The sequence below is a fragment of the Hipposideros armiger genome, unplaced genomic scaffold (assembly GCF_001890085.2).
Source record: "Hipposideros armiger isolate ML-2016 unplaced genomic scaffold, ASM189008v1 scaffold_66, whole genome shotgun sequence".
Taxonomy (NCBI): domain Eukaryota; kingdom Metazoa; phylum Chordata; class Mammalia; order Chiroptera; family Hipposideridae; genus Hipposideros; species Hipposideros armiger.
Genome location: NW_017731416.1, coordinates 2102621 through 2125319, shown reverse-complemented (window position 1 = coordinate 2125319; position 22699 = coordinate 2102621). Strand labels below are relative to the sequence as shown.

Below are 22699 nucleotides of genomic sequence, written 5' to 3'. Positions count from 1 at the left end.
AGATCAGCTGTGCCAGCTGTTTCCACGCCCGTTCCCTAAACAAACCATGTCCACTTCTTAAAAACCTTGAAGCAGCCACCGCCCTTCATGCCCTCCTCACCGACAGCATGCTCGGGTTCCAGCTGGGATTTACTTTTGGCAGCCTGCTTGGAATGTGCCTGGCTCAGAATTGTGACATACCGAACCTGGCTAAAAAACCTGAAGAAATTAAAAAGCACTGAGATGCCAAGAAGAAACCCCCTAGTTCATGAGGCCACCTCTAGCACTGCCTCTAGGATACACTGAGTATGCGCTTCTTTAGGGCCTCTTTACCACGTGAGCCAAAGCTTTTGTCTTACTTTCCAATCTCAGCGACTTTCTTCTTTGCGAGATCCTGTGTTGCCTTAGAGCACAAATGGGGCCACAAGTAAAGAATTATCCTAGCTTTTCTAACATCCTCACCTCTTCCCTTCCGCCTTCCAGTTGCTTGGGAGATCCTAAGACTGGAATTATGATGTTAGATTAGTGAACATATTTAATTATTAAAAAAAATATTGAAGCTCAAGTATTTGGGGGGGGAGGGCGCATTAACAACCCTTTTTCATTCCAAACGGGTGCCAATTGCCAATTCCAAACCAAGAAAGCACTTACCATTTCAGTCAAAACTCTCCATTAAAAAACACTTCTGGGGTGACTGGTTGGCTCAGTTGGTTAGAGTGAAGTTGCCGGTCTGATCCCCACATAAGCCACTGGGAGCTGCGCCCTCCCTAAAAGAGTCAACTATGCCACTGTAGCATTAAAGCAGTGTATAACCAATGGCCATAGCTGTCCCCCAATAAAAAACTTTAAAAAAATTTTTTTAAAAAAAACAACACTTCTGGGGCCAGCCGAGTGGCTCAGTTGGTTAAGAGTTCGCTCAAGAGTATGAGCTCTGAGCAACAGCGGTTCAAGTCCCGGACTGAGCTGAGCAGCCGCTGAACTGCCAACAGGTGGCAGGATGGCTCAGCTTAAAAAAAATACCGTATTTGCCGGCGTATAAGACGACTGGGCGTATAAGACAACCCCCTAACATTTCCACTCAAAATACAGAGTTTGTTATATGGTCGGCTGTGTGCGATTTTGCGAGTGTGGTAAAATCGCATAACAGCAAAATCGCATAACAGCCGAGCATACACCCAGCAGCGCTGCTGATGCCTGAACGGTATGTGGAATGAAGTGGGCGGGCATCGGGAGGCCACTATGGCATGGGGCAAGCACTATGGGCAGTCTATCTGAAGTGTACCTGGCGTATAAGACGACCCCCCACTTGGAGGCATATTTTTCAGGGCCAAAAAATCGTCTTATACGCCGGCAAATACGGTAATTTAAAAAAATTTTTAAATAAAAAATAAAAACAACACTTCTATGCTTGTGCTATTTTTCCTATGACTTTTTCTGTGTGACCTTTTTTAAATTTACATAAACTTTTTGCCCCCTTTTTGGTGTACATTCCTGTGGGTTTTATCAAAGTACATATTTGTGTGACCCCCCCACCACCACCACCACCACCACAATCAGGACACAGAACAGTTCCACCACCTCCAAATTCTCTCGGGCCACCCCTCCATACTCACACCCTCCCCAGCCCCTCCCCAGGAACCTCCGTCCATCTCTAGGTCTCCTGTGACTTTTTAGTTTTAAAAGACTCTAAATTTATTAATGATATTCAATTATATTTATTAATTATAGAAATTCCCTCAAAAAATTTTAACAGAAATGTGCTTCGTTTAGACACTAATACCATTTACTTGTCTTTCAGTTTAAGAAGTTATTTCTTTAGTGACCTCTAGTGGAAAAGAAGGAAATTTGGTAAAATTGTCCTCACTTGGTGCCACAGATCAGTTCCTCGTGTCTACCAGGATTTTACGGATGAAATTTTTGTTTCTCTTACCCTAAATCAGTACTCTACTTTAGCTCTCAAGTTTGATTACAAAGAACTCTCTCTAACCTCAGCTGTAATTTTCTCCTCCCTTCACTATACTGCCAAGGAGTTAATAAACTTTTAAATGCTCTGCCATGCAGAGAAGACGCTCTGTACTTAACTGAGCTAAGCATCTCTTAATTGGTCTCCCATGTCTACATTCCATTAAGCTGATCCCCACAGATAACATAGAGAGAGAGAGAGAGCTGTACTTTGTCCCCCGTTTTGTTAACAAAAACCGAAAGGAACCTGTACAGTCCATAAAGCTGCAGGGAAGGGAACCTCCTCAGACTGACATCATGCCCTTGCTGTCACTGATCAGTCATTCTGTGTGCACCAGTGACTGCAATGGCTGTTCACAGAAGAGACAGAAGCTAAGTCACATCAGGAAATGGATAGGTGGGAAACAAAAATACCAGCAGGCCATTTTGTTCACGAGTCCAACAAACTCAACTGACAGTGATTAAACACTGAGCTTAGAAGACAATCATGAAGCACAATCCCCCCAGTGCACACACTTGCACGCCCACACTCCCGTACACTTACACATTAGTGTGAAGCTGGAATTCATCAGTCTTGTAGCCAACCGCAAAGTTGCTCTGGGTCACTCGAGACTTTGCGGTCTCAAAATTCATCTGGTAGCCAGCCAGCCAGCCCTCATAACCTAGCACCAGGGCGCCCCGGATCGAAGGCCCCGCGATGTCGAAATCCACGTCGCAGCCCAGGTTGATATGCTCCCGCTTGTACCCTGTCTTGATTTTAGCATTTTTTTTCCTAAAGGAAAAGAAATTGTATTAAAATCAGAAGCTCACTCACCTTGAGACAACCAGGCCAAGAAATACAAATTTGAAATAAAGAATCCCAGCTGAAGTCAGGAGGTAGGGGGGCAAAGTCAGGGTCCCAGGCCCCCCTTAAACAGCTGCTGTGCCCCAAGGGACAGCACACAGCCCCTCAACTGCATCCTAGCCGCAGAAACGGCGCAATGACAAAGTGAGAACACGTGCCTGACACAAAAGCACTCAGTCACTTTCTCTCACTATCCTCTCCCTGTTAAATGCAGTGGCCAACACAGGCTTTTGTTAGGTAGAATGCCACCGTGTAATTACACATGTCATGAAGGCACTATCTACACAGCAGCTCTTAGGGAGATGGTCGTCTTCTTACTTTGTGACTCACTTAAGTGAAAAAAGAAATAAAAACTAGAGCCCATCTAAGTAAATACAATGGTTAGACGGCTTTTAATTCAGTATTCATGAGACCCCAGTGAGTATATATTTCAGAGAACTGGGTACTGATACAGAACTTGGAGCCCTGCAGTCATGGGGGCCAGGAAGACCACAGGTCTAGTCTGCTGACCCCAGACTTGTGTATATGACCCGGTCAGTGCTTCTCTTGCCTATTATTCCAGACCCAGCAATCCTCAGGTAAAGTAGGTGAGTTGTGTCACCTGCAAACACAGTATCACCATGCCTTTTACCAAAAGTCAACGCTGAAAACAAGATCACATCTACCAAATAAAATTGAGACTACGGTATTTGTGCCGGAGTGTTTCTGTCACTCAGCTCCAAAAGGGACACAGAGAGCCAGCTGTGTCCTCAGCAGAGCCCACAGGGGAGGCCAGATCTGCCCAGAGGCCCAAGGACTACACAGCCATGTCCACCCCAGCTCCATTCCCAGAGGTTAAAGCCTCATCCCCAGCGCCCAGACTGCCAGCCCTAAACACCGTTCCCTCCTAAAAGGAACCAGTGCTCCTCGGAGAAACAACAGGCTTCAGGTCAGGGCAGGAAGTGTGCAAGGTGAGCTTGAAGCATCTGTCAAAAACTAGTATTGACACGGGGGCAAAAGGACCAGTATTGAGGGCTATCCTGAAGAGGTTTCCGAGGGTTTCAAACGAGGGACAATGTGAGCATCAAGAAAATATCAGCTATGGATTGAAACATATCGAATGTCTAAATCTATGAACTCATAACGACCAACTACACACCAATTAGTCACCTTTATAGACTAGAGAACCAGTTGGTAAATTTGAAAACGGTAAATAAAAAAAAGGAATCCAACAGTCATCCCACCTTTCCTGTACTATGTCACAAAGTAACCAAATGGTTGCTGAGAAGTTTCCTTTTATCGAAATACTCCAGCTAATACATGAAGAAGGATCATATATGGCACTAACATACAAAAAGAAAACCAGGTCTTCTGTGTGCATCCCAGTGCGAGCAGACAGCACCACTTACAAGTACATGAGTATGTTCACACACCCCCCACTCCAAGTGGCATCTGTTTGTGATGCAGCCTCTCCACTTACCAATTCACAGAAATACGGGGCACAGGGGAATCGGTTAGATGTCACCACAGAGATGCAAACAGCAAAATGTATATGTGATTCTACAGGACAAATGATCTAGTTTCAACAAATAAATGGCAAGGGGAAAACACAGAGAGGAGAATCTAAAAATTCAGAGATTTAGGAGCCATATGAACCAATTTTTGTAATTCTTCATGAACAATTTTTTATTCTGTAAGAAAAAAAAATTTTTCATGAAATCATGTAAATCTGAACAGACTAGAGATTTGTAAATATTTAGAAATTATGATTTTTTTTTACAATGTGATGATATTGTGGTAATACTTTTTCAAAAAAGAAATCTTATTTATAAATACATATTAAAATATTTACAGATGTAATTATGTGATATGTTATTCACTTCAAAATAATCTGAGGGTGGGAGGGACTAATTATGAATGTATAAATAAAACATGACTACCCATGGCCATGTTTATTAAAGCTGGGTGATAATTTTTAAAGTTGGGTGATGGGAACATGATGAGGGTTTAATATACTTTTCTGCATTCTTTTGTATGTTTGAAATTTTCCATAATAAAACATTTTATTAAGGTTAAACAGCCCAAGTCCTCAAGGAGACAAGAAATTCAAAGGTCACAGTTGAAAATAAAGCCAACACTGTGCCCAAGTGACAAGGAACTAGCAACTTTTGTTGCTTTTGTGCATTTTCAAGGAAAGGCATAAGCACCAAATTCTCTCAATAAGAAAGACTCAAACCTATTTTGGTCTGCCTGCTCTCTCAAGTAAGAAGCCTGGATTTTGGCCAAGTATCCAATTGGTACCAAGGTGGGTGGGGTGATTAATGAAGACAGCTGCTCAGAGGCTGACATTTAGAAAGAGAGGGAGACTAAGAAATGTAAAAACTGAGCATCCTATAACTAACTACTAGGTAAAAAATTGTTGCTGGGGCCGGCTGAGTGGCTCAGTTGGTTAAGAGTTGGCTTAAGAATGCAAGCTCTGGGCCGGCCAAGTGGCGCGATGGTTAAGAACTGGCTTGGGATGCCAGAGGGCCCCGGTTTGGATCCCACATATGAGGGCCAGTGACACTGCCCTCTACAGCTAATATGCTGAACAACAGCTCAACCTGGAGCTGGGTTGCCATGAGTCGCCTGCGACGGCGTAGGCTGCAGCCCCTGTGGCAGTGGGTTGCCATGGGCTACTGTGTGTAGCCAGCAGCCACCGTGAGCGGCCGTCCAGAAGCCGGTGACTGATCTGCCTCACCCGGGAAGAGCGCAATGATGGTGCCAACTTGGACCAGTGAAGCAACGCCCTCCACAACTAGACTGAAGAACAAAACAACAGCAACTTGTCTGTTCCCCTTCCCCCAATTCCCCTGCACTGTTCCCATCCCCCAATTCCCCAATAAAAATCTTAAAAAAAAAAAAGATTGCAAGCTCTGAGCAACAGGGCCGCCCATTCAATTCCCACAGGGGCCAGTGACGCTGCGCCCGAACTGAGCTGCCACTGAGTTGCCAACAGGTGGCAGGATGGCTCAGCTGGTGTAACAACAAGATTGCCTGTTCGATATTGGGCTATGCCCACCCGCAACTAAGACTGAACTCGGCACCTTGAGCTGAGCTGCCACCCGGATGGCTCAGTGGACAGAGCGTGTGCTTATAACAACAAGGCTGCTGGTTCAACTCCCACATGGGATGGTGGCTACACCCACCCGCAACTAAGATTGAACACAGCACCTTGAGCTTAGAGGCCACAAGCTACCGATGGGAAGCCAGATGGCGACTGGAGAGCTCCACAACAAAGATTGAAGAACAACTTGGCTGGTCCCCTTCCCCAATTCCCCAGCACTGTACCCCTCCCCCAATTCCCCAATAAAATCTTTAAAAAGAAAAAATAAAAAAAAGAGTTGGCTTGGGAGCGCGAGCTCTAGCAGCAGGGCCGCCGGTTCGGTTCCCTCACCCTCTACAGCTAAGACTGTGAACAACAGCTCGACCTGAAGCTGGGCTCCCATGAGTGGCCGGCGACCGCGTAGGCTGCAGCCCCTGCTGCAGTGGGCTGCTGTGAGCTACAGTGAGTGGCTGGCAGCCAGCGTGAGCAGCCAGCAGCCGGCAAGAGCTGCCATGAGCCACCATGAGCAACCATCCAATGGCTGGCAACCAGCTGCCTCAGCCAGGAAAAGCGCAATGATCATAATACCGACATGGGACAGTGAAGCAGTGTCCTCCACAACTAGCCTGAAGAACAAAAGAACAGCAACTGTTCTCCTTCCCTGATTCCACAACGCTGTTCCTCTCCCCCAATTCCCCAATAAAATCTTAAAAAAAAAAAAAAAAAAACAATTGCTGACCACGAAATGCAATGCCTATGGCAGTGCCTCTGACCAGTGGTGTGCACCAGCCACACCAGACAGTTTACACAGCACCTCCACACAGTGTCTCCCTGGGTTCTGGCCAGGGACACAAGGTCCCCAGAGAATGGGCAGTGCTGGGGCAGTGGCTCAGGTTTCCCTCCAGGTTTCTGAACTAATATAGCATTCCATGCCTCTGGAGCTACAGCTGTTTCAGATATTAATAAGATTTTTTTATTTAAACAGTGGTGCTAATTGGACAAGCTCCTGAGAGAGGCATGACTCTGATTTGTGGTTAACAAGCTGGCTTTATCTGTGGTAGGCGCTCATGACTGGTGCTGGTCCCTAGATGAGGTCTGCAGCCTCATCCAGGTATGGTCATGCTCGGCTTCTTATGGAAGCTGGGATGCTTTCCCAGGCTACTCCCCTCAGCTGCTTTGAAAAGCCAGCTCTCATTTCCAATCTCCATCAAGTTATCAAAACTTTCCTCAAATACCCAGAAGCAATGTTACACCTTGCACACGAATCTTGATTTTCAAACAGCATTCTTCAATAAAAGGAATCAAGGCTCCTTGGAGAAATGGCTGACAGCAGGGCTAAGGAAAAACAAGTAGAAGATGAGTCTGGTACATCTTCTCAAGAAGTGCTCAAAAAAAAAAAAAAAGATACACAGGGGTTTGCCAAAAACACACAGGATGTTCCCAGAAAAGAAAAAGCTAAAGGAGTTCATCACTACCAAATCAGCATTACAACAAATGTTAAAGGGACTTCTTTAGAAGAAGAAAAGAAAAAGATCAAAAATATAAACAATAAAATGTAAATGGATTAAATGCTCCAATCAAAAGACAGGGTGGCTGGCTGAATGGATAAGAAAACAAGACCTATACATATATTGCCTATTAGAGACTCACTTCAGATTGAAAGACACAGACAGACTGAAAGTAAAGACATGAAAAAAGATATTTCATGCAAATGGAAATGAAAAAAAGCTGGGATAGCAATACTTAGACAAAACAGAGTTTAAAACAAAGGCTATATAACAAGAGACAAAAAAGGACCCAGCAATTCCCCTTGTGAAGAAACCCAAAACACTAATTCAAAAAGATATATGCACCCCTATGTTCACTGCAGCATTATTTACAATAGTCAAGATATGGAGACAGCCTAAGTGTCCACCAATAGATGAATGGATAAAGAGGATGTGGTACATTTGTACAACTGAATATTACTCAGCCATAAAAAAGAATGAAATCTTGCCATTTGCAACATGGATGGATTTACAGGATATTATGCTAAGTGAAATAAGTCAGACAGAGAAAGACAAATAACGTATGATTTCACTTATATGTGGAATCTAAATTAACAAAATTTTTTTAAAAATTAAAAAATATAGAACCAGGGCCGGCCGAGTGGCGCGTTGGTTAAGGGCTGGCTTGGGACGCCAGAGAGCCCCGCTTCAGATCCCACATGTGAGGGCCAGTGAAACTGCCCTCTACAGCTAAGATGCTGAACAACAGCTCGACCTGGAGCTGGGCTGCAGTGAGTTGCTGACGACAACGGCCGGCGTAAGCTGCAGCCCCTGCTGCAGTGGGTTGCCAAGGGCTACCGTGTGTAGCCAGCAGCCAGCGTGAGCAGCCGTCCAGAAGACGGCAACTGATCTGCCTCGCCCGGGAAGAGCGCAATGAGGTGCCAACTTGCGCCAGTGAAGCAACGTCCTCCACAACTAGACTGAAGAACAAAAGGACAGCAACTTGTCTATTCCCCTTCCCCCAATTCCCCAGCGCTGTTCCCATCCCCCAATTCCCCAATAAAAAAATAATTTAAAAAAAACAGAACCAAACTGATAGATACAGAGAACATTTTAATGGTTGCCAGATGGGAGGGTGTTGCATAGTCTCAAAGAATCTCCCCACAAGATACTTATTGTTTACAAAGGGAAAAATAGTAGCTTTATAGAGAAACCCGGCAAACACCACTTTAATCCAGTGATGAAGGTTAAGGTTACTAGTAAGAAAGCATATTAACATATACCTCCTGATATCATGCAACAGAATAGACACAACACATCACTTCTGTGGTTGTTGAAACTGCATAACCTGAGTTTAACTGAGGAAACATCAGACAAATCCAAACTGAAAAATTCTACATAATAACTGGCCAGTCCTCTTTAAAAGTGTCAAGGTCATGAAAGACAAAGAAAGACTATGTTCCAGAACAGAGGACACAAAGGAGACTTGACAATTAAACGCAACATAGGTGCCGGCCGAGTGGCTCAGTTGGTTAAGAGCTCACTCAAGAGTTTGAGCTCTGAGCAACAGGGTCCCCGGTTTGATTCACGGCCCTAGCTGAGCTGCCGCTGAGCTGCCAACCGGTGGCAGGATGGCTCAGCTAAAAAAACAAAAAATTTAAAAAAAATTAAACTCATAAATGCAACATAGTATCCTGAACTGGATCACAGACCAGAAATAAGACATCAGGAAGACAATAGATTACTTAAAAGTGTGATAGCAACATATGTTTCTGATTCTGATAATTATATTATGGTATATAAGATCTTAACACTAGAAGCTGGGTAAAGGATAAAAGAGAACCCTACACACTATTTGTGCAACATTTTTGTCTACATTAAGTATAAAATATTTCAAAATAAAAAGTTCATTAAAAAAAAAAAAAACTGGGGGCCGGCAGAGTGGCTCAGTTGGTTAAGAGCTTGCTCAAGAGTTTGAGCTCTGAGCAACAGCGGTTCAATGCCCGGCCCAAGCTGAGCTGCCACTGAGCTGCCAACAGGTGGCAGGATGGCTCAGCTAAAAAAAATAACTAAAATAAAATAAAATAAATAAAAATTTAAAAACCTTGCTTCTTCTGGATATTACTGCAGGATCTGGAGACTTCTCTGCAAAGCTCCCAAAAATAGCGGGAAATCCCTTACAAATTGCAAAATGTGCTATCTAGGGCAGCAAAGTCCTAAGCAGCAAATTCAACCATGTGGGCACATCCTCCAGCCCCTCGTCCTACCAGATACTCTCTCTGGATAACTTGTTCCATCAAGGCAGGATGCTGGGGGACTGTGGGGGGAGGCAAACAAGAAGCAATGCTCCCACAGGAGAAACTACAGCAGAGACGAGAACAAGAGTAAATTCAGCTCCTGGCCAATGGACTTCAGATCATCCATAACCAAGTTATAAAAAGACTACAACCTCCAGAGACAGGAGCCCTGTCTGCCCAGTCCCTTGTGGTCGCCCTGCACCCAGTACAGGGTCTGAACTGAGGAGATCCTCCCTCTAATAAACATCAGAAGGAAAAAACGGAAGGAGATGGACAGAGGAAAATAATATGGAATGGCTACATGCCCTTGATCCAGTCATCTGAGTCTCCAAGTTTAGGAGACTCACTGTGGTGAGCAGAAAGAAACATGAGTGTGTTCTAGAAAAGAACGATTCCTTCTAGCCACTTTGAAAAGCACCCAGGAGCTGAGGCCGACCAACACGCGCCATCTTGCCTCCTGATGTGTCTAGTAACCATCAAGCCTCATTTGGTTGTGGCTGGGGAGCCTGGTCAAAAAGCGCCGCCTCAGGAGCCACCGTGAAATCAGGGATGCTATCAGTGTCCCTAAGTAGGAAGCTGGGAAAAGACCCTGGCCCCAATGACCCGTTAGCCCCTACTTCCAGAAGTCACCTATTGCGCTACCGCCGTGGCCACTTCCATGGGGAGCAGCCTCGCTCACGTGAAATGGAGCATAACTGGACCAGAAATCCTGCAGCCTCCACAGCCAAGACAGGAGAACAATTAACAGTGCAAAATCTTACTATAAAATACTGCTAAATGTCCTTGCGGAGAGAACATGCAATTCTTACCCAGTGTTTGGGGAGAAGGATGAATCGAAGGTCAGCTTCAGTCCGCGTGCAAGCTGCACATAAAAGAAATTTGCCAGTAGGTTTAGTCACGAGGCAGGCCAGCAGATGTCAATTACCTAAACTCTGTCTTTTCGCAGGCAACCATTACCTGATCTTCCACAGTAATCTCCGTGCCTAGTGTGTTGTCAGTGTTCCACTTCTCTGTAAACGTCAGACCATATTCAGTCCATCTGTACTTGGTTTCCAGACTGCCGTTCACTTTAGTGGTCTCAGTGTTGGCTGAACCTGAGCTTGTAAATTCCTTGAAAGGAGAAAGAAAAGAGTCACAGCCTGCCCACCAGTGCTTCACTACATACCACCCCTAAACAGACTGTAATTTCCTTTATGCAAGAGGTGAGACCCTGAAAGTGTGGGGGCAAAGCGAATTCTATTAATTCAATTAGATACTTGAAGCACAGAGGGCACGCTAAAAGAATCTTATGGGGAACTCTTTATCAGGAACCAGCTTCCTTCTTCCCCTGGAATTCTTTAGTCTGGACAGGAAGGGACTGCCCCTTCCATCCTGCCTCCAGCCTAGTACAGAGAAAAGGCACCGAGCTAAAGCTGACATTGCAGTAATTCAACCCCAAAACTTCTTCCTTCCAACCATTACCACATGCAGAGTCTAAAAGGGGCTACCGAGATTTTTTTTTTTTTAATAATTATGCAGCACTGAACACAGGTCAGTTTTGAAATAAGATACACGAGGAAAACCAAAACTGATGCCTGCCTCATATACCTGTGAATACTAACAGCTACTGAACTGGGGACCCCTGAACCACCCATTCCACAGAGGAAGCCATGAATGAGAGAGCCACAAACTGCCACAATCAAAAAAGTCCCTTCATTTGATTCTGCCACCCAGGACATGGTCATTATTTACTGATCTACAATAAATAGCCACACTCTCTGTGGGTCAGGCAACTTACCAGTCCATTCTCAGATTTTGTTTTCAAATCGAGTTTTATTAAGCCAAATCCTAAAGAAAGAAGATGGTAACTGTTAAAAGGTTAAATAAGTAACCCGAGAGCAGCATCTCTGCCTTGCTGACGCTGTTTCAAAATGCCATGCATACAGAGGGCGCCTGTCTCTGCTGCTGCCCGCCTGTGTGCAGAATCGGTTGCCATGGCACAGTGGCAGCACAGGCACAGGCCCCACCTGGCCCCCACCTGTGCTGCCAGCAGAGTCTGAGAACAAGGTGCATGAAGGTGTGGGAATGTGCCCGAGAACAGGCTAAATTTAGAAATCGCACTCCCCTGCAGTGGCATCGACAGAGCTGCCCCACGCCTAGGAGAGGGCACAGAATGGCCACTTGTCTGCAGCACTCATGAGCCTGCCCTACTGGGTGCACAACCCACACTGCTTTCCTAGCTATAAAAAGCGCATCTTCTTCCCCTGATGTAGACGTTCTGAGAGTTGACTGATCCAGGTCTCTCAAACTGGGGTGAGCAAAAACCCAAACATGCCACTCTAGTCTGTGAGCTGGAAGGGCCACTCCATGCGACACTCACCATAGCCCTTGGTGAAGACGTCCCTGGCAGGTTTGCCAAGGTCAATGTACGTGGGAGGCACGGCCATCTTGTGCTACAATAAAAGAACCACAGGATAAATACATTGGTAATTACGAAATGAGTTTTCCATCAAAGGAAGTTATTAGGTATAATTAACAACCAATAGACATCATCAGCGCTGAGGTCTAGGTACCATGTTGCTCCCAGGTGTGGAAAGAGATGCCTGCGCTGTCTCGCGCTGCTTTTTGTGGCCAGAGCTTGAGACACCCAGTGAGTTTCTGTGGTCAGCAGATCAACCTGACTTTAGGCCTCTTCTGAGCATCCCCCGGACTGAGCGCAGGCCTAGCATATAGCAGGAGTCAGTAAATATTTGCTGAATGAATTAATTGTCAAAGACACACACAGTCCCATGAGCCAGCTACTGACTGAATTGCAGAACTCTTGCCAATACAACGTATCTTCTTACAAGAATGCCGACGCTAGGACATTAAATGCACTGAAGAGAAATCAGAGCTTTCCGTGGCAACCTATTTATTTTCCATACAGTTCTGATTTCATTCACTCAACAAATATTTACGGAGTACCTACTATGTGCCAGGATGCACCCAACTTTTCACAAAACTTTTGCATTTTAGGGGAGCTCGCTTTTAGAGGATCATATTCCTCACAGAGAATACAGTAAAATTTAACTAATTGGGCAACTCTTCACATGAGGGCAATGCAAGCACACCACAACCACCACCAAATTTAATTCAAACAAACACTTACTGAGCTCCAGTGTGGCTATTTTTCCAGTGTTACTATTTTTCCTTCTTCTTTTTTTTTTTTTTTTTTAAGGAGGGTGCAGCTCACAGTGTCCCATGCGGGGACTGAACCGGCAACCTTGTTGTTCAGAGCATGTGCTCTAACCAACTGAGCCACCCAGCCACGCCAGTGTGACTATTTTTAAAACCAACTATCAAAGTACTGCTTGGGATTGTTGACAGTCACTAAGTCAATCAGCAAGCACGTATATTAAGCACCTCGGTATTCAAAGAAGATGAATAATTCAAACAGTCCTTGCCTCAAAGAACAAAGCCTCAGCATCTCTGAGAGGCTTTGCTCAGGCACGTTGTGTGCACAGAATTAAAATCCCAATCCTGGACGGTACACGCTGCATGCTCCATCCAGCAGGAGAGGGGCCATGAGAAAGCACCACCATCTTCTCCATCTCCAAAGTCATTAGACTCCATTAGCCAGAAATCCAATTAACCCGAGGATGGTTCTGTTAATTTGTAAGATACAGTATACCTAAACCACCAATCTGAGCCTGCACACTCCCCAGCTGAAGTCACATATAGATGTACACACGCAAATAAACACCTACATGGCATGTTCCTGGTAAGAGGGGACCCACTGAATAGTGGTTCAAGGGGTCCCAGGGAAACAATGCCACAACTGGAAGTCCCATTCCTGACCGAAGCCTTAATTTCAAAGACACCGCAGGGATCTCACAGAACCAAGGAACATGTTGTAAAAGAAACAACTATAAACTTGTGAAATTTTACATTATAAAAACTGTGGTCCAGGTCCTAGTTTACTTTTTTCAGCAGTTTTGTTCATTCTGCCCCAACTCACGTTTGTGTCGGAGCAGAGGAGCAGCCCAGTGAGCTGTTTACGCTATTTTTTGTTGGTGTTATTTCTTACACATGATCAGCCTGGAACCGTGGGCAGCTCAGTCCACATCAGGGTCAGGGCACCAAGAACACAGGGGAAAGACCCATTTCAGGCTGCCCCCACGGGTTCTTTCAAGCCTGGACACTCCCCTTCCACCCCAAACAAACCCCACAGGCACACCCACCATAGGGACAGACCAGGAAACCACCCACCAGTCCTCCAGAAAGACCCCCTGCCTAAGGCATATGCCCCAGTCTGGACAAGCGATGAAAACCCTGGATGGAAGGCTGAGGTAAGGCAGCCTCAAGCAGACTCGCAGGACAGCTCAGCCAAGAGGCCAGGATATTCTCCACCCCCCACCAGTACTCATAGGTATCAGTGGACCAAGCACTCCTCTTCAAGGCTGCCCCCTCCCCAGCTGGGCCACAAACTCAGTCCTAGGGCAAGGGGGAAAGCAGTCCAGTGGCATTATCTCTGGGTCAGCTAAGCCCTCCCCGCACCTCGGGGGGCCAGGGCCTCCCCAAGTACCCTCTCCTGGCTGCAGGACCAGCCTCACCAGACACAAGCAGCTCTCATATCTGGACAGGCCCGTCCCTCAGGGAAAAGGCAGCACATTCATCATTTAATGTTCCCCAAAGGCCCTTTCTCATCACTAATCCCCAAAACCAAATGGGCAAATCCACCTGTCCAAAAACACTCCCCACACAGCAAACATCGCCTGACGTACATGGCCACTGAGGAGATTACCCTCCAAGGACAAGGGGGTTGGGACAGCAGAACGACTTCAGGTAAGGCCAGGCTCCCTGCAGCTCCTGCTCAGCACCAGGCTGAGAGGAGCCAAACCCTGGACCTGAGGAAACACCCACCAAGGAGGCAGGAGGATGGCTCCCCTTCACTAAGGTCCCCAGCTGCCACAGGTGGTAGCTGCCCCTTCTGCTTTTGTGCAGTCTTCCCCTTTCCCCACCCGTCTCCTGCTGTCTGGCTGCATGTATGAAAGGACGGAGGCAGGGTCTGAGGTCGCTCTGCCTCTCTGAGCTCAGCTTTCTTACAACTGCAAACCTCGCCCAGAAAATGCCCATTTACACAGTTCTCAGCACCCACTTCAAAAATATTTTTTTTTGTAGAAATAATGATTTCATTCATGTTTTTCAGGCCAGTACTAGAGGGAAGAGAAGTCAGCATTCTGCTTTCTCACTCAATCCCCTGCCTGCACTAACTTGGAGGCTGACACCTGGTCCCTCCCTCCACCCTGATCAGCTCACCATCCGTCTCTACAGCATCCACCTCGTGAGCCTTCGGAAGGGCCTCTGAAGGGCCTGCAGAGGCCGAGCATGCAGCAGGGCACTCGGACATGAGCAAAGCAGCCAGCCCCGGACACACGGAGGTCCGAAGTCCGCTGGGCAAGGCAGGAGCGCAGGTCTGCGCCTGGGTGATGGCTTCCAGGCAGAGCCTTGGGAGCATGGTTCCCAAGGCCGAGTGGGTAATGAGGGACAGGCAGGGCCAGCTGCAGTCACTGGTGACTTTGAGAAGGACCAATAAATCATGGCAGGAGCCCTGGTTCCCCTCCACTGCATGCCAGCCTACCTATCCAGCCATTCCCTGGCTGACCTTGAACAGATTACGCAAGCTCCACTCCAGCCCAGGAACAGGAATCCAGCCCATACTGGAAGCTAAGAGGGGAGGGACAGTATATCGCCCAGCATGGTCCGCATAACGCTTACATAACCTGTCTTGGGGGGAGGTATCCTCCTTGACTCATCAGCTGCATGGCAGTGACAGCTGCTCTGCTCCCAACACCCCCACTACCCCCACAAGTACACACCTACCCCCAAATCACACCCTTGAACTCAAAGCATCCCAGAGCCTGTCATGCATAAATTTATCCAAAACATGGAAAAAACTATGCTACAAAGATGGCAAGGACTGGCACATAGTAGGTATTCAATGTAAATGTCTTTTTAATGAGTACATGTGCAATGAGCATCAAAATGCTTTTATAATAGAAAAAAAATAGAAACTAAGTATCTGAAAATAGAGACTAAGTAGATGACAAGGTAGCCAGGAAGCAGGAGCTCCCTGCAGGGTAACTGCAAGACCACCAGGGAGGGGGAATGGGGAGACCCCCCCCCACTAGTACCCTCACCCCCACCTTGGCCTAAGGAGAGCTGAACTCAGGCTGAGGAGGCCATGGGCCTTCAAAGTGAGCACGCCACTTCTCAACTCAGAACCACGTGTGGGCTTTATTCTAAGGGCTGTGGAGAGCCACTGAAGGCTGAGTGACACGCCTGTGTTTGGGAAGCTGACTCAACTAAGAGCCTGGCAAAAATGTAAATGACAATATCTAAAGGTCACACCCATTCACACCAAGTGGGAGTGTTAGGTACAGTACAGCCCTTTTGGAGCCAACTGCTGGCAGTGGCTACGTGGGCACACACTAACCCTAGGGGCAATTCTACTGCAAGGGACCCACCCACCGTCGTCCCCAAGGCACCCAAAGATGGGTACTCACTGCAGTTATTTGTAACACAAAACCCAGAAGCAACCTAAAAATGAATAAAATTTAAGGTACTTGCAAACTAAGGGATACCATGTGGTAAGCAAAAAGAATGAGGTGGAAGAACTATGGTGTACACCTGAGATTGACATAATGTTGTATGTTAACTATATTTTTTAATAAAAAATCTCTAAAAAAAAGAATGAGGTGGATTTGCATGTGGTGGCACAGAAAGCTGCCTATGATATAGTTAAATGAAAAAAGCAAGTCACAGAATATCTGCAATTCCATGGACGTAGAGGAAACCCTTTTTGCATACACATCTTCATATGTTCACACGTGGCTGAAAGGAAAAGACTGTGGAAGGGTACGAGCCAATCTGTCAGTGTGGCTGCCTCGGCACTGCTTTAGGAAAGGAAAGGGGGAGTCTTAGGGAGTGGAGTTAAAATAGGATTTCATTTTTTATTCTACTTCATTATGTAAGTTGTTTGTATATATTGGTTTTTTTGTTGTTGTTAAGGACAGAAAATTTCAAAATCCAAACAATGTGTCTGAAACTGAGCCAGGTTGCCTTTCCCATGCCACAACAAGTCACATTCTAGAAGGCTGTTGCCACAGGGGTGCCAGGAGGAAAAGCTAAACTGGTTCCAAAACAGATTCAAACCACACCAAGATGTCAGGGTTAACAAGCAAGGCCTGGAGGGGGCACATCCTGCCCCAGATGACCACTTGTGGCTTTGGCCCCCCAGCCCGGAAGGCAGGAGAAGGGCAGAGCTCCCAGACTGCAGTGTGCATGCGAATCGCCTGAGGCACCTGTTCCAAAGCCTCCTTCCCAGCCTCTCAGCCTTTCCCTGCCTACCAAACCGGCAGGGCAGCCCTCATGTGCCAGTGAGAAGAGTGGGATCGCCCCCCACACCAAGGACAGCCCCAGAACCCCCACTTGGAAGTATGTTTTGTCTACAGAGGCTTCCTCAGAAGGATCCAGGCAGGGGAGCCTTGGTGCCCTCAGAGAGCCCACAGCCATTGCCATGGTTGACACAGGAAGCAGGGTAGCCCTGGGTCCCCAAAGCTCAGTCGGGAACAGCTGGGAGGAAAAGTCTTCTGCACACAGGTAACACCCAATGGGTTGCAAGACAACATCTCCAAGGGCAAGTGTATCACAGGGCTAGGACCGAAACACCAGGAAGTCACCCTGCCACAGCACTTCCCAGCCCATCCGGTGCCCAGACCGCAGGACACAGTGCCTGCTGGAAGGGGCTACAAGCCTGCAGAGGTTCTAGCTGGCACCTGCCTTTCCTAGCTGTCACTTTGGACCAGCCACGCATAACTTATACTCCCAGAGTCTTGTTTTGTTCATCTACAAAATGCGGCTAACAATTGTGCCGGAGTTGTTTCTGCTGGAGTTGCTGCAAGGATTAAATGAGTTAATAGGTGGAGAACAGAGGAATGTCTGGCACGGTGAACACTCCTTAAATGGGAGTGGTAACCACAGTCCACTGCTCGGGACAGTCTCTGCCCCTCCCCTTTCCTCCTCCATCCTGCTCTGGGCCCTAAGACCTGATTATATGGACTGTTATCAATGGGCTATGGCTGGGTTTGGCCAAGGGGAGGCATCAACAGAATATGGGGGTGAGGTTGGGGCACTCGTCCCCAACCCGAGTTCCCTTCCTGCTAGACCTTGGATGGGCAGTGACTGCTTCCCACTACCTGCAAAGGGCCTCTTCCCAGTTCCAAAGGACCGAGACATCCCTTGTCCGGAGCCCCACACCTTTGCAAACGATCCCTTCATTGTGCTTTCTTTGATTAGCCCATGTGAGTGTGTCTCTGATTCCTGCAAGGACCACAGCCAGCACGGCAATCATCACCATCATCATCCCCATCCTGCAGGAAAGCCTTTGGCTCTGTTTCTCTGACACCATTCTAGGCAGTGTGTCCAGGCAGAACAGGGCCAGCCCACAGGAAGAGCATCAGACAAACCAGGGATTAGAGCAAAAGCACCTTCCCCTGACTGCAAGGACCAGGGAAAGCAACTTCTCCCGCAGGAGGCCGGCCCAGCTCTGACAGCCAGTATGTGGGGCCACCACCATCAGGAACCACCCCATACATCCCCACCAGGAAGAGGCAGCCCAGGAAAACAGCCCCTGGTTGGGTCTCCAGGATGCTGGCAAAGCCAATGCTCAATGCTCTGGTAACAGGTCTGTGTTCCCAGTGCAGCTGTCCTCCCCTCCCCCTTCAACAACAGCCTCACACAGGGCAGCCCCGCTTTCCAGGCGTTGCTTCTATTTTAAAACAGCCTGGGAGCTGGGCCACCACCAGCACAGCCTTCCACAAGCCTCAAGAGAATGGAACTGACTTGGGGGCAGCCTACCCACCCACCCAGCAAGAGAAGGCCTGGGCTGGCAGGCACATCCAAGGTGTGGGTCCCAGGTGCACCCAAGGCTCCTGCCTGATCTCAGACACCTCTGGTTCCCTGGTACTTCACTGCCCAGCTTGACCTATTGGGGTTAACATAGACAGTGCTAGAAGTCAATCCCACTCTACCGCTCTCTAGACATGTGACCGTGGGCAAGTCCCAGCCTATCTGGCACCTCATTTTAATTCAGCTCTACTATGGGGAAAGAGTACATGACTCAGCATCCTTGTGAGGACCAAATTAGACTAATATAAAGCACTCAGTACAGTGGCTAGGACCTGGGAAGTATGCAACAACACAGATAGTATTTTGTTACAGGTTTTCACTGTATATATTTCTTATAATTATGGCTGCTGTGCAGGTAGCCGAAAGGTCACCTGAACCACAGGGTCCAGAGTCCTCCCCGACCATAATGAGGTATTGTTTAGTTGAATATTGCCCAGCCAGATTCTGGAAGAATGCCTTCCACCTTATCCCAGGAAACAGACCCTTCTGATAGACACCCAGTGCGTGCCACTGTCCTTGCAACAAACTGGGGTGACTCCACAGACAGCTAGCCTACACCCTGCCATGCACATGGCCAACTCTGATCAGTGTGAACAAATAGCGCTTCCCCTCTGAAGAGCAAATGCTACTTTTCAAAAAGCATTCACATCTATTAGCTCCTTGCCATGGCTGCAGTTCGAAAGCACCACCACTAGAACTAGCCAGACCAGACCCTGAATCCCAGCTCCACTGCTGCTGAGCTGTGTCACCTTGGATGCTCACCTCACCTCTCTGTGCTCAAGCCTTCTGACCTCTGAAATGGAAGCAACAGTAACTCTCTCCCAGGGCTTGTAAGATGATGGATTCAATGTCACAGAACATAGGTCAAGCCCCCAGCAGGGTGCTGAGTGTGCCTTGAATAAACAATGACTGTGATGATGATGTCACATTTTCATACTGGAGAAACTGAGCAACAGGAAAGTGACTTGATCTGTACTAGACCCTATGGCTGTTTTGCAAGCTCAAAGCTCAGTCTGCTCTCCAGGACCTTTCCAGCACAGTTCTGGGTAAAGGGTTTAGATCCCCACTCACCCTCACCCTCCTGAAAGCAAGCAGGAAAATGGAGCACTGTGCCCAGGCCCAGCTTAGGACCCCACTGCTCACCTTTCCTAAGCAGCTACCAGGGCCTGTGGGGAGCCCAAAGCCACAGGCCCTGAGCACTGAGAGGCCGCCTGCAGGCTTGGCTGGCTCTCAGCCACACACATACCGCTCTCAAAGTTGTCACACTGTGAGAAATGCCATCAAGGGCAAAGTGGACTTCAGCACCCAGGGAGCATTTTACCAGTAAATGTGGGAGTGAATGTGCCTTGGTACCACCAACTCAGAGGTCATTGTCCACATCTGCCTAATGTCCAGTAGGACCAGAAACGCACAGGCAATTCCTCATTATAGGGGTCCCTGAGCCTGTGTTTGTGTCTATAAATAGCCCCTGCCTATAGCTTTAGAATAGCAGAAATAAAACTAACCAACTGAGAGCAGCCTCCATCCCCAGGGTCAAGCACTTGATTCAGGTCAACTCCAGCAGACGCTATCGGCCCACTCACCATAAAAGAGGGAAGAGGCACCAGGCCCAAGGCCTTTAGGAGAATCCCAGTCACTCATGTCACCCTCCCTGCAAACCCAGAAACACTAGTTCAACAAGTTTCCCACAGGGCTTAGAAAGTCACAGAATGAAGGTATCGCCTTTAAAGGAGTTATTTCAAATTAGAAAACAGTTTTGCCTCTCACTGCTCTAGGGCTGTGCAAACCATTGTAACTCTACTATGTGTGACTCTATGCTAGGCAAGGGTACTTCTTGGAAGTGAGTCAGAGGTGTGTGTTCCTCAAAAAGGATGTCCAGGGGGCGCCGGTTAGCTCAGTTGGTTAGAGCGCGGTGCTCTTAACAAGGTTGCCGGTTCGATCCTTACATGGGCCATTATGAGCTGCGCCCCCCACAACTAGATTGAAACAACTACTTGACTTGGAGCTGATGGGTCCTAGAAAAACACACTTTAAAAAAAAAAAAAAAAAAAAGGATGTCCAGGATCAAGGTACTATGTTCTGGGCCTGCAGCCACTCCATACGCCCATTCAATAATTCCACAAATACTTAATGAGCACCTACTATAAGCGACATGCTGGAAGAGCAAAAAATACCTTGTCAATAAGGGAGAGTCAATTCCTAGATAAAAAGCAAAGTGCATTTACCCCACAGACCCTTCTTAAGTACCTACTGTGTGCCATGTGGCACCACCACAGGCACTGAAAACAAAGCTGCATAGGGCTTATGCCTGACGGTGTAGAAACTCAGTCCACAGCTGAGGCAATGGGTAGTCTACCCTGGCCTTGCCAACAGCATATTAGGCAAAGGAGCCCATTTCGCTATGGCCTCTGGAGAGGGCGGTCAAGGGGCTAGGGGCCTCAGGTGGAACAGACCTATGTCCGCACCCACTTTCAACTTCCTATTCCAGCTTGATCCTGTCTGTAAATTTAAGGGATTTTTCATGAATTATTAAAGTTACTCAATGCCTGGCACTCAAATGCTTAATACTACTTAACATTTAAAATATCAGGGACTACGCTTATTGAATCTTTTCCAGAACACCACGTGGAGCACACCGGTCTGCCGGGAATGGGCCAAATCCTCCCCCAAATAGCCTTGTCAAGGCTTCTACCGAGGCCTTCTTGCCAGGCACTGTTCTGAGGGCTTCTCGTCCATCAACTCATTTTATTCTCCCCAAAAACCCAACGAAGGAGAGGTATAACTGCTCCCAACCTATAGGTGGGGAAACAGGTGTTATCCTCCCAGCTGTGTGACCTTGGACTAGTCACTAGGGCTGCGGGTCTCAAACCGAAAGCTCTGAACCAGTTTCGAGAATGCACCGCCTCATTTGGGTAATGAATGAGCACCGGAACAAGGAATCCCTGCTTAGGCCGAGAGGCCACATCGCTCCACGGGTCCTTCTTTCTTTAGGCCTAACCTCCTCTCCTGCCCAGGCCCCAGCCCCAGACCCTGCGGCCTAAGTCAATTCTCCGCCTCCCGTTCCGCCCCGAAGGCGCTGGCACAAGCGGACAGTCCCCGGCGCCAGCTCCTCCGGGCGTGGACCGGACAGGCCGGACAGGGCGTGAGGGACGGGAGGAGCCGGGCCATGGTCGCCACGGTCGCCCCGCGGCGACAGCATGACCCGCACAGGTCCGTGGGCCCCGCCCCGCGAGCCTGGGTAGCAAACGGGTCCCTGCCCGACCCGCGCTGGCGGCACTGAAGGCCAGAGGGCGCCGCCGGGGAAGGTCACCTAGACCTGCGGACGGCCGGGCCTCCAAGCGGCGGCCTGCGCCCCTCCGCCGTCAAGTCCTCGCGGACTCTGGCCCCAAGCCGAAGGCGCCTCCGGATGTCCGGCCTCTCGCTCCCCAACCCTGGCCCGCTCGCCGCCCGCCCGCGCGGCCTGGTCTGCCCGCCGCTGACCCGCCAGGCCCGCGCGGGACGCTCCCGCCCTCTCCCTCGCCCTCGCCTGGTCTTCCCCCATCTCCTCCCCAGCTCCCCAGGGGCAAGGCGCACAGCCCGGGGCGCAGGCGGAGCCCGGGCCCCTCTGCTGCGCCTACCTCCGAGGCGGTGGCGATGGGCTCAGCGGCGGCTACGGCGGAGGCTGCAGCGCGAGGAACTGAGAGCAGCGGGGCCGAAGGCGGGGCGGCGCGGACCGCGGCGGCGCGGACCCGCCCCGACCCTGCGCGCCCCGCCCGGCGAGCTCCGCCCCACGGGCCCGCCCCGCACACGCCTAGGCCGGGGCTGGGGTCGCGCTCCCTGTCCCGAGCGGCACTCTTACGTCTTTGCGCCCCTCGGTGCCCGCTGCGGACGCGAGTGCCCACGGGCGGGTGCGGGCTTGCGTGAGCGCCCGCGTGCGCCCCGGACCCGGGGCGGCGGGGCTGACGTGCGCACGGTTGTGTGCGTGCGCAGGGACACGCGTGCCGGCCGCCAGCGCCAGCCAGTCTCTGCTGCTGGAAATCCCGCCCGGTTGAAGCATCCGGGATGGGGGAAGGGGCGCTCCGGTTAGCTGAGCGGTGGCCGGGGATGCTCTGAGCTAAAGCATGCGCTCGGGGTCCTGGACTTCGTGCTCGGCCTCGCG

At 48.8% G+C, this 22699-nt stretch overlaps 1 protein-coding gene across 3 annotated transcripts in view; it reads right to left on the bottom strand.

Annotated features, from left to right (window-relative positions):
* Positions 1-22423, bottom strand: part of VDAC1 (voltage dependent anion channel 1) — a 28550-nt gene extending 6127 nt beyond the window's left edge. The window contains exons 1-6 of one of the 3 annotated variants that reach the window (XM_019642251.1): positions 22400-22423; positions 11993-12065; positions 11411-11460; positions 10591-10743; positions 10443-10495; positions 2486-2713 (exon numbers count right to left, since the gene is read on the bottom strand). In XM_019642251.1, the coding sequence (XP_019497796.1) occupies positions 2486-2713; positions 10443-10495; positions 10591-10743; positions 11411-11460; positions 11993-12059 (551 nt within the window). In that variant the 5' untranslated portion in view covers positions 12060-12065; positions 22400-22423. Of the gene's footprint in view, positions 1-2485; positions 2714-10442; positions 10496-10590; positions 10744-11410; positions 11461-11992; positions 12066-14910; positions 15061-22178; positions 22289-22399 lie in introns of those variants that run through there. The other 2 variants (XM_019642253.1, XM_019642252.1) reach the window with 2 other exon arrangements.
* Between the last annotated feature and the right edge of the window lie 276 nt (positions 22424-22699).